The following is a 12,549-nucleotide window of genomic DNA, read 5'->3' as shown; positions in this document are numbered from 1 at the left end:
AACTGCTTACAGGTATCACGGTTCATGTTTCTGAACCCACGCATTTTGAAAATACAATAAATAAGACAATTACAAAGAAGAAATATATTGTAACTGCCAATGAGTAATGAAGATTCCAATATATGTCATCATTGACTACAGAAGGTAGACATGATAAATGTTTTTAAATGATATTACATTTTATTCAGTACACAATTACATGATTTTGTCCTCAATTTCTCAACATAATTGTTTTCTACAGCTCAATGTAAAGAGTATAAATACATCTTCTAGTCACTTGGAAAGCAAATGGCAACGCTATTATGGGTTTACAGTAGACACAGCAAACTCCAGTTCCTCACACTCTGAAAACCTTCCTAAACGCTCTAGTGACGTCCTTGTTCCGTAGGCTGTAGATGAGGGGGTTGAGCATGGGTGTTATGATGGTGTAGATCACAGAGACCACTTCTTCCTGCTTGGGGGAGCGGTAGGACTTTGGCACAATATACTTGGTAATGGCAGCCCCATAGAAGAGCAACACCACAGTCATGCGAGAAGATCAAGTAGCCAATGTTCTCCTAAGTCCCTGGCCTGATGCAAGGCCCAGAACAGTGGACAGTATCCTTCCATAGGTGCCCAGAATGGCTGAGATGGGAAGGATGAAAAAAATTACAGCACTGACATAAATGCCCTTTTCATACTGTGAAGTGTCAGCACAGACCACTTTCAGGAGCCCTGGGATCTCACAGAAGAAACGATGGATTTCCCTGGAGGCACAGAAGGGGAGTGTCACAGTATAGACCAAACGGATCAAAGCGTTCAGCAGAGCACACAGCCAGGTCACAAGCACTAGGAGCACACAGACCCTGGGGCGCATGAAGATGGGGAAGCGCAAAGGCTGGCATGAAAAATGACACAGCGAAGTGAAACTAGCAAGAGTTAAGCAATAACTATGAAAAGAATATTTAATATGCCGGGGCAGGGGTGAGGGTGAGGATGTGAAGCAGGAACTTACAAAAGTATCCCATCATGCTTACATTAGACTTCTCAGCAGAAACCTACTGACAAGGGAAAAATGGGATGATGTATACAAACTACTCAATGATTAAAAACTTAAAGCCAGGAATATTATACCCTGCAATACTCTCTTTCAGATTCATGGGAGAAGTAAATACCTCTAAGATAAACAAAAGCTGAAGGAATTTGCAAACAATGGATTTCCCCTACAAGCAATGTTTCAGGGAGCACGAATATCTAAATCTATGTGATGAAAATACACAAAAACTAAGTAAGGATACAAACGGCAAGAATCAGAAAACCAAACATAAAATGGCAGTAGCAAATGCTCACATACCAACAATCACACTACATGGAGAGATAGAACATGCCAATCAAAAGTTACAGCACAGAAGTTTGGATCAGGAAAAAAATCTGTTTTCTCCAGTAGATCAATCTGTGCTCCAAAGATAAATATAGATTTAAACAGAACGATTAGAAAACAACCATAGAAGAAAAAGGGACCCAAAAGAAGGCAGTGACAGTTGTAAAAAGTGATCAAAAGATGGGGTGGACATTGTGTAATAATCAAAGAATCAATATATAAGGATAGACAATATATATGGATAGACACCAAAGGAGTACTGAAGTATATAAGTCAGCTGTTAACAAACTTCAAAACAGAAATTGGTCACAACACCACAGAGGTAGGGGAATTCCACACCCCACCTACAGTAGTGAACAGATAAATCAGACAAAAAACATCAGCAAGGAAATAATAGCCTAACGTAAGTAATTAGACCAGATGAGCCTATTAGACATATATAGCATCAAAAAAAATCTGAGTATACCTCCTTCAAATGTGCACGTGGAACCTTCTCCAGGACAGAAGACATATCGAATCACAAAATAAATGTCAATGAAGTCATGAAGCTTGAAATCATATCAATTGAAATCACACCTTTGATCACAATAGTATCAAACTGTGTGGAGATTCCTCAACCTGCTAAAGATAGAGCTTCCATATGATCCAGCAATTCCACTCCTAGGTATTTTCCCAAAGGACACAGAATCATTAACTCCAAGGGGCACCTGCACCCCTATGTTTATAGCAGCACTATTTACAATAGCTAAGCCATGGAAACAACCCAAATGCCCAAAAATAGATGACTGGACCAAGAAGATGTGGTATATATACACAATGGAATATTACTCAGCATTCAAAACAGATAAACACATGCAGTTTGCAGCAACATGGATGGAGCTGGAAGGGATCATGCCCAGCAAAATAAGCCAGAAAGAAAAAGAAAAATACCATTTGACACTTAGGTTTTGCCATAATGTGGCTATTGTAAATAGTGCTGCAATGATCATAGAAGTGTATATAGCCCTTCAAATTAGTGTTTGTGTATTCCTTGTGTATTCCTTACCTGAGAATGCAAGTGTGGTGCACTTATGGTGTATGTGTTTTTAATGACTGGAGCAACCTCCATACTGTTTCCGTAGGGACTCAGTCAGTCTTCATTCCCACCTACAGTGTATGTAAATTAGGACTGCCACTATTGTGTTGAACAGCAGAGGTGACAGTGCCCATCCTTGTCATGTACCAGGTCTTACAGGAAAAACTTTTAGTGTCCACCATTGAGTATGATGCTAACTGTGCATTTGAATACAAGGCCTTGATTATAGTGAGGCATGTTCTTTCTATCCCCTTTGTACTAAGAGTTTTTATCATAAAAGATGTTGGATCTTGCTAAATGCCGCCCAATCTGTTGAAATGATCATATGTATTTTGTCTTTCCTTTTGTCCATATCCGCTGTTCACTATAGTAATAGCAAGATATTTCCATGTCATTCTGTTAATATCTCACTGCATCTTATATATAAGTTAATCTTTAACATAGCTATGTATGTTCAGGAAAATATGGCTTATATAGGTTTGGTACAATCTGAGCTCCAGGCACCAACAGGGCATACTAGGATGACTCTTCTGCAGAGAAGGGGGAGAGCACTAAAATGAAAAAAAAAAAAAAAAGAAATATCAAGTGCTGGCAACAAAAAAAATGTGTAGAAAAGATGACACCCCTGCACTGTTGCTGGAAATGTATAGAAACACTAATGGAGTTCCCACAAATTTAAAGCTACCATATGAACCAGCAACTCCACTTCTGCATATTTATCCAAAGGAAAAGAAAACACTGATTCACCTATGTTCATCACACCAGCACACACAATGGGAACAAACTAAGGGTCCAATGATAGATGGGTGGACAACAGAGGAGGGGGGTGTGTCTGTCTGTGTGTGTGTGTGTGTGTGTGTTTGTATAATGGAAAACCCTCAAACAATTTTTGACAAGATGGAAGGTTGTCATATGTGAAAAGATGGAAGGTCATCCATATGGATGGATGTGTAGGGAATAATGCCAAGGAAAATAAGCCAAACCGAAAAACACAAATACCTTATCAGTTTACGCACATAGAAATGTGAAAGCAAATAAGACACAGAGAAAGAAAGACAGTCACAGGAGGAGTGGGTGTGGGGTTGTGGTAAGAAACAAGAGGACTCAGGAGGCAACACCCTAAAAGTTAACTTGCTCTGATGCACTGTAATCACTTCACAAGGGATATGAATGTACATCATTAAGTTGTATTCCTGAAATACAAATAATACTTTGTAATTTATTACTTAAACTAGAAATTCAACAACATTAAACATTGTACATTAACACAAATCATGTAGAAATAAATTTTCACTCCAAAGTTCTGGGTCAATTTTTACAGCAAGCATTGTTTTGGGAAATATCTTAAAATAAAGAACAATTAAGTACTTTAAAACACACATTATATCACTTACAATGACAGATTTCAAATAGATGTAGTCCTTATGCAGACATTTGCTAAAGGGCATCAGAGTTCCTCTTTCTAAAGATGTGCATTTTGAAAATACAGTAAATATGATAATTACTTATGAAAAGCATTTTATCTATTAAATTAATTTTCTAATATCTGGAGTTACTGACTGCAATAGTTTACATGATAAATGTAAACAAATAACATGGTATATTTCATCATTAGGTACACAGCTATATGTTTTTGTCCTCTATTTTTCAACATATCTATTTTCTACAGTTAAATGTAAATGAACGTATAAATACATTTTCTGTTCTATTCAATTTCATAGTAAATGGCAACATATTATGGGTTTACATTAGATACAAGAAAACTCCACCTTTGTCATACTCTGAAAACTTTCCTAAATGCTCTAGTGACGTCCTTGTTCCGCAGGCTGTAGATGAGGGGGTTGAGCATGGGCGTTACGATGGTGTAGATCACAGAGACCACTTCGTCCTGCTTGGGGGAGTGGTAGGACTTTGGCAGAAGGTACTTGATGGTGGCAGCCCCGTAGAAGAGCAACACCACAGTCATGTGAGATGAGCAAGTAGCCAAGGTTTTCCTGAGTCCTTGGCCTGATCCCATGCCCAGAACAGTGGATAGTATGCTTCCATATGAGCCCAGAATGGCTGAGATGGGAGGCAGGAGAAAAATTACAGCAGTGACATAAACACCCTTTTCGTACTGGGAAGTGTCAGCACAGACCACTTTCAGGAGTGCTGGGATCTCACAGAAGAAATGATGGATTTCCCTGGAGGCACAGAAGGGGAGTGTCAGAGTATAGACCGCATGGATCGAGGCGTTCAGCAGAGCACACAACCAGGTCACAAGCACCAGGAGCACACAGACCCTGGGGCGCATGAGGATGGGGTAGCGCAGAGGCTGGCAGATGGCCACATAGCGGTCATAAGCCATGACCGCCAGCAGCAGGTACTCTGCACCAACAAGGGCATAGAAGAGGAACATCTGGAAGCCACACCCAACGAAGGAGATGCGGTGGTCCCCAGACAGAAAGTCCACCACCATTTTGGGGACAAACGTGCAGATGTAGAGGATATCCATGAGGGACAGCTGGCTGAGCAGAAAGTACATGGGGGTGTGGAGAAGAGGGTCAGCCCAGATGAGGATGATTATTATGGTGTTGCCCAACAGGGCCACCAAGAGATCCAGCACTGTGAGTGTGAACAGGACCCAAGGCACGCGGGTGCCGTGGAACAGATCCAAGAGGACGAAATCACTGCCTGAGGTCTGATTGCTCAGCCATGCCATGCTCATGCTCCTATTTGGCAATTTGTGAATTTTTTTCCAAAAACATATTCCTCAATGTCTATAATAAAATTTACCAAATAAAATCATACACTGTTTTCTGATAGCTCAAATCTACTGATTTCCAAACTTATCATCTTGTTCTTTCAGGAAAATAATATATGTGTCTTTCACTAACTGTCTTAGAGACCACACAAGACTCTTCCTCACAGGTCCTGTGTGCTATTTTTGGATCAGCTGTTTAGTCCTCTGTCTTATCCATCATATGGAGCATGTACCGACAAAGTGGATGAGACTCCAGGGTCAGAATAAAGGCAAACAATTATCTATTATTTCTTTTCCACAATGACTTCAAATTAAATCTAGATATGTCACATGTTGGAAAAAGGAAATTATTTTTTTCTCTGAAGATTCATTTTACAAACATGTAATTAAATAGGACTTTTCCGTGAAGCTGCACAGTTATATTGAGTCTTACAGATCTCGTCAAAAAGCAAGAGGCCTGGGGAGGAGAATATGGAAGACTAAAGCATGCAGACCTGGACACAGTGACTCTGGGGAGGAAGGAGGCCCAATGATCAGCAGTTGGCACAAAGACATGCCTGGCGGGAGCAGACTGAGCATGGGAAATGCGCTTCTGCGCAGGAAGCAAAGTGGACTCACTGCCCTACAGATGGGGGAGCAGCAGCAAAAAGATAGAAGATCCCCAGGGATTTCCGTTCTCCTTTATTTTCTTTCCTTCATGTCTTACTCCAACATGAACTTAAAGCAACTTCTGAAGTGACCAGGACAGGAGAAAGCACAGTTTCCTGAGCTTATTGTGGGCTTCAATTCTGTGCTGAATGAAAATATTCAGGTTGTAATGCTGACTAACTACTTTTTCTCCTAGAAAGATGCAAAATAAAGAACTTTCATGTATTGTAAGTTATAATGAGAACAAAAAATCTTAACATTAAAAGAACATCATTGTATTAATCAGAGCTGAAAGCAGCTATTACAAGTGGAGTCAGTGCTGTTCAAAAACATCCAAAGCCCCTTGTGAGGTGCCACGTAACTGAATATACAAAACTCTAACACACAGGACAGAAATGACACCTGCTGTCCCTGCCCACATACACAGCGCCCACAGAGAGATGAAATGGAGGTCAGTGAGACCTGGCGTGCAATCATGTGGACTATGTGGGGGAATCCATACATGAACAATCCACAATCCCCATGCTGAATTTGGTAGATTTAATATTATCATACATACAGTAGCACGCATTTCATTTAAATAAATAAAGGTACGCATGGCATTTTAAAAATTAAATACCTTTTAGAGATTAAATAAGCCAGACAAAGTGGGGGTTGTTCCAAGGCCCTTCATTACCACACCACATACAAAATTCACCTCTTTCCTCAGCCTTTCCATTCCCAGGGAAATGAACAGCATACAGTGAGAATTAAAAGAGAACCGTAGAGTCTGCCACCCCACAAAGACATTCATGGAGCCTGAAATTTTCCTTATTTCTAAGAACACAGGGCAGTCACTAGCTTCTCAGCCTCCAGAGAGAGCTAAGGAATGATTCCATTTGATAAATTAATTTTGTACCGATGTATTAAGATGAACTTTATAAGGAACTTAACATGCCACTTTTTCTAAATACACTTTATTGGCTTCCAAAATCACCAATAAATTATTTCCAAAACAGGTTCCTGACAGTTCATGCAATGTTTGTATTTTGATGTTTACTTAAATTATGCTACACATTCAAAAAGGAACATACACATGTAGATATAGATGCATCTATGTACGTGTGCTTGTGTACAGAGTCCCATGAAATACTACCAACGAGAAAATTAACTGGTAGTCAACTCAATTACATCCTGAAAATGATCTCTTTTAATTCAGGATATGGCTAGCAATGAAACCAACAAGTAGCATGTGTTTAGAGAAAATCACGGGGTAAGCACATATAATTCTATGCAAATACAACATGTTCAGTCCCTTGAGTGTTGAAAATGTCTTTCAGGTAAGACTATGAACTTGGAGAGAGACAGCTGGTATTACACATTATGTGTCTTTCTTACATAAAATTGGCCACTCCCTGGACCCTGGAGTTAGCAAATTGTGCCATTTCACAATAAAATGAAACAGATTAACAACACTTCAATCAGAAATTGCCTTCTTATATAATATTTAACAAATAATGGTTTTAATTACACTAAACTGCTTATTTTGAGGACATAAAACGTGAATATTTGTTAGATGTGTAAATAATTTTAATACATAGGACTTTCAAGATTTTCCATGAAGGATAGGCATTATATATTAATCAGCTTGGAAGGGGAACACACCTCTTCACACATTTCCAGAGAAAAACACTCCTACTTACTCACAAGAACAAAATCAATGCTGCTCATGAAGTGTTGTTGATACATTTCAAACTTCTTCCAGGATCAGAATCACAAAGCCTGCCCAAACGAGAGGATAAATACCTTGAAGCCAATGCTTCAAAAGTCCAGGGTCAATGTGTCCTTGCACACTCAGCCATCAGATATACCATCTCCAACTTCACTCGGTCCCTGAGGCAAATGTGTAGCAATTATCGTACCGTCCTTCATGACCCTGAAGTACTGGTTATGGCTACCTCATAACTGTTCAGCCTCTCCCTCAGGGAATACACTTTCCAAAAATGATGTGTGCTCAAAAAATTGAACAAATATCCATTTTAAAACAAAGATACATAAAAGTGTTGCTATTTCAAAAATTAAGCTATAAAAAATTTTACACTTTTTAACTTGTTATTCTGTAAAAATACTTTTATAGATTTTTGGCCTTTCACACAAGCTGGGGTGGAAATGCTGCAAGGTGAAGGTGAACCAATGGAAAGGGAAAAGCCCTGTGACTGCAGTCTTTGCAAGGAAGGTGCGTGGCTGGTGGAGGGAACCTCATTCATTTGGACAGGGGCCAGGAGCCACACCAGGTCCTCAAGATGAAGAGGGATGAAAGGTTCCCTCCTGCCTGTGTGAAATAGCACAGAGCATTCTCTTTGAAGCAAAGGCAAAAACTTTGGGAGAAACACTCAGGTGAAGACTTTCACCTGAGCCTTAGCCCAGATGACAGAAGGATGTTTCCCCAACAACAACTCAGTACACTTTGCTCATTCACCTCAGGAATGGGGAAGACTACGACACACTTTTGAAGGTCACACTTGGAGACACAACGCCTATGAATGCCTAACATTATACCTAAGATTATAGGCTCAACTCCACACACATACCACATCACTATAGCTACAGAACTCTAGTATTGTAACAGTGTATCATACGAAAAATGTGGAAGATACAATATATATATAAGGAGGAGTTCTTATAGAAACATGCAGACACATGTGTGGGCACTATATGTGTTTGAATGTGGGGGAACCAAGAACTATGGAAACTTTAAACTCAGCTCAACTTCATGCAGATTACACAAAATATCACAATCAAGGCCTTAGCTCAGTCTCTATTACCCACAACATCATCTCTCTCATTGAACAGAATATTACAAAGGTGGCCATAGCATTAGAAGCAGAGCCAGAGAGCATACAGATTTCAATTATCACAGAAGGAATTAAAGCAACTATGAATAATATGCTCATGAATCAAATGGATGAATTATACAATGAAAATGTTATCTTTGCAAGTGAACATGGAAATTGTAAGAAAGAACAAACATGAAGTCCACACTTGAAAAAATGCTTCAATTTAAAAATATCCTAATACAAATAAAAAGCCTTAGATGGAAACACAGTCAACTCATAAACTGAGAAAACAATCAACCAGCTTGAACTTATATCATACAAGATTTCACAAAGAGCAAAAAATAAATAAAAATTGGGAAAATCATAACAACCAAGAAGCATGGGATGACTTCAAATGTATAGCACATGCATCATTGCAATACCACAATGAGAAAGAATAAATGAAAATGAATAAATACTTGGGGAAAAAAAGCCAAGATGTCCTGAAATAAACACCAAAACACAGTCCAGAAAGCTCCAAGGACTCATAGGAGGAAACATAGCAAAACACTGCAGTCTAAGAATGTAATGTTCAAAAAAACATTGAAAGACAATGAAGATAATGTCTTCAAAGGAACTAAGCAAGTATATAGCCTCAGTATAGTGACAAGGAAAAGACATACAGGTTTCTAATTAAAAACCATGCAGGGTCTTCACTGAAGGCTTAGGAGTTAAGTCTCCAGGCTAACACCACTACAGCCTGAGTTCTATCCCCAGCCAGGGAGCTAACCCACATATGGCACAGCAGATCTCTTTTGTTTTGCCAGCTGCTACCCTTAGCAATGTATTTCAGGAAATCTGCCATCTCTGCTCCCCAATCTCTCACTAGTGAAACAACTAAAGAAACAAACAAACAAACCATGCAGTAAGAAAGCAGTGAGGTGAAATATTTCAAGTGGTAAAATTATTAACTAATCGATTTCTCTAGAACTTTATATGCTTCATTATCAATCATAATTATGGGAAAAGGTAAAACATGCAGACAAACTAGGAGTATGAAACAGATCTGAGTTGTGCCACAAATAGTCTGCATTTACACATGAAGTGCTCTATTATGTTTTTTAATAATAACATATATAGGGCCTCCCTGGTGGCACAAGGGGCTAAGTGTCAGCACTATGAAGCAAACCTCAGCTGCAGCAGGAGTTTGATCCCAGACCAGGGAGGTGACCCACATATGCAGCACACCTTTCCTATCAGGCCCACTGTTCTACTCAGCAGTGTATTTCAACCTGTTGTGCTCCCCACTCTGTCTCTGGTGAATCCTCTCAGCCCACGCACCTCTGGCCTCTACCCCAGTTCTTGTATGCATAAATCAATAAATATTTTTAAATAAAATAATAATAATAATGTATGTAGCTTAGGACTATTTAGTTTCCTACTAATTGGAGTAAAATTACATAAAATTTCTAAGGCACCATTAGAAAAATATATAAAGTTCAATATATTTGTTAAGGGAGGAGATTATAAAAATGAATCCATACACCAAATTCATTGCACCTAACATATATATAAAACAAATATTAACTGATGGTTAGGGAAAATAACACAGAATATAACAGTAGAGAACTGCAACGCCACACATTCAACAAAGGATAGACAATCCAGAAAGAAAATCACAAAGAAAACATTACACATAGACTACATTACACAAGACAGCCAATCAAATATTGAGTAGACACATTCTTCCCACTTACACACAGAACATTCCCCATTGCTGATTACATATCAGCCCAGAAGACATTTCATAGAAAATATGTAAAGACAAATATATTCACACATCTTTCCCAAAAAAAAAATATGAACTAGAAATCAATTACTAGATCAATACTTAAAATTCACTAATATGTGGGCCTCCCGGTGGCGCAGTGGTTAAGCGCTGGGTTGCAAAGCTGCCCGCGGCCTCTGCAGCACAGGTTCGATCCCCAGCTGCTCCCCGGCCACCTGAGGAGGGTCCCACATGGTGCGCAGACCTCTCCTGCCGCCTGCTGCTCCCCTCAGCAATGTATTTTGTCAGTCTACCTGCTCTGCTCCCCGCTCTGCCTCGGGTGAATTCTCTCACCCACCCGCACTTCTGACTGTACCCAGTGCTTGTATAAATAAATTTTAAAAAAAAAATCTAAAAAAAAAAATTTAAAAAAAATTCACAAATATGTGAATATTAAACAACTATGGCCTGAATAACCACTGATCAAAGAAGAAATCTATAGAGAATGATAAAATACTTGACACTATTGAAAATGGGAACACCACATATGAAAACTCGACATGCAGTCAAAGTAAAAATAGACAAGTTTATGACAATACACATATCCATTAGGGAAAAGGAAAGGATTCAACATTTAAACATCTGAAAAACAACCTAACATAAAATTCAAAATTTGGGGGAAATGGGAGGAACTATACTCCAAAATTCATAGAAGGAAGAGAATAACTAATGTACAAGAAAACAAACATGAATAAAAGACTAGAAAGGCAATGGAAAAGTACCATGTAACTAAAAGTTAGGTTTTAGGACAGAAATAAACTGATAATTTTGGTAGTCAAAATGACAGAGAAAGGGAGAAGGCTGGAATGAAAATATCAGAAATGAAAGACAAAAAAATAGAAGAAATAATAAGAAACAAAGAGGGCCATGTGTATTATGACGCTCATATAATAAGAAATTGAACAAACTAGATAAGAACAGAAGGATCAGAAGCACCATAAACATAACCAGCTCAACATCAACTTATCCAGACAAATGCTGGAACCTCCAAGCTGCAAGCAACTACATAATAGATCTGAGCACTTGAATAAGTCAGAAAAGACCTGAAAAAAAAGAAAGGTAGTAATTAAGGAAGAAAGGTAAAATAAAACCATAGCAGGGACTCCCTGGTGAAGTAGGGAGTTAAGACGCAACCTATGAAGCTGTCCGCAGCTGCAGCAGGAGTTTGATCCCTGGCCAGGGAGCAACCCACATGGCACAGCAGACTGCTCCTGACTCAGCTGCTACTCTCCTCAGCAGTGTATTTCAGTCAGTCTGCCTTTTCTGCTCCCATTCTGTCTCTGGTGATTATCCCACCCCCTACGCCTCTGGCCTATACCCCAGTTCTTGTATGCATAAATAAATAAATCTTAAAAAATAAATAAATAAAACCATAGCATCAACTGTAGGACAAGTCAAATAATTTAATATCCTAAGATACTAATAAAAATATTAAACATAACAATAAAATAGGGAGAACTCAAACAGAATATGGGCAAACATATATAACACATAGGCACAAGAATCCAAGGGTATATGACATCACAAGATTAGAACTACTACCCTGAGTCTAAATGAAAAAGATATAAGACAGAGATTTCAGAATTATAATAAACTGACAGAGATAGAAGAAAACTCAGAAAGCAAAATAATAAAAGCAACTCCAAAAGGCAAGTCAAAGTAATACAAGAGGACTCAGAAGACCTACACAAAGAGATACAACAAAATTCAGAAGAACAAAGAAATGAGCTCACAAACAATCAATGAACTCAGTGTGGGAATTCAAACTTTGTAAGAAAATAACGGCAATTCATGATGTAAAGGGCTCAATAAATTAAACCAAGAACACTCCAAAAGCTATGTAAGTAGAATAGATAAAAGTCAGGACTTAATCAGTCATTTAAGCAGTAATGCACTAGGCACCTAGGCAGAAGAAAAGAGAAAAACAAGATATAAAAAAAATGGTGAAGACCATACACAAAAATCAACTCAAAATGGATTAAAGAACTAGACATAAGACCTGAAACCATAAAATACATAGAAGGAAATATAGGTGAAACACTACGTGATTTGCATATCAAAGACATCTTTACAGACACATCACCCAAAGCAGTGATAGTG

General features: G+C 38.6%; 2 protein-coding genes across 2 annotated transcripts in view; both read right to left on the bottom strand.

Moving 5' to 3' along the window:
• The window catches only part of LOC119236022 (olfactory receptor 2T27-like), a 292,093-nt gene that overhangs the window by 196,346 nt on the left and 83,198 nt on the right, over nt 1–12,549 (bottom strand). The gene's annotated exons all lie outside the window — the stretch shown is intronic.
• Nucleotides 4,210–5,142, bottom strand: LOC119235994 (olfactory receptor 2T27-like). Its single transcript, XM_037499605.2, has one exon. It carries the CDS (start codon nt 5,140–5,142, stop codon nt 4,210–4,212), a length of 933 nt encoding a protein of 310 aa, XP_037355502.1.

This window comes from Talpa occidentalis, unplaced genomic scaffold (genome assembly GCF_014898055.3).
Source record: "Talpa occidentalis isolate TD23 unplaced genomic scaffold, MPIMG_talOcc4v2.1 talOcc4.9, whole genome shotgun sequence".
NCBI lineage: Eukaryota > Metazoa > Chordata > Mammalia > Eulipotyphla > Talpidae > Talpa > Talpa occidentalis.
The sequence above is the reverse complement of the archived record's forward strand: the minus strand, read 5'-3'. Positions and strand labels throughout refer to the sequence as shown.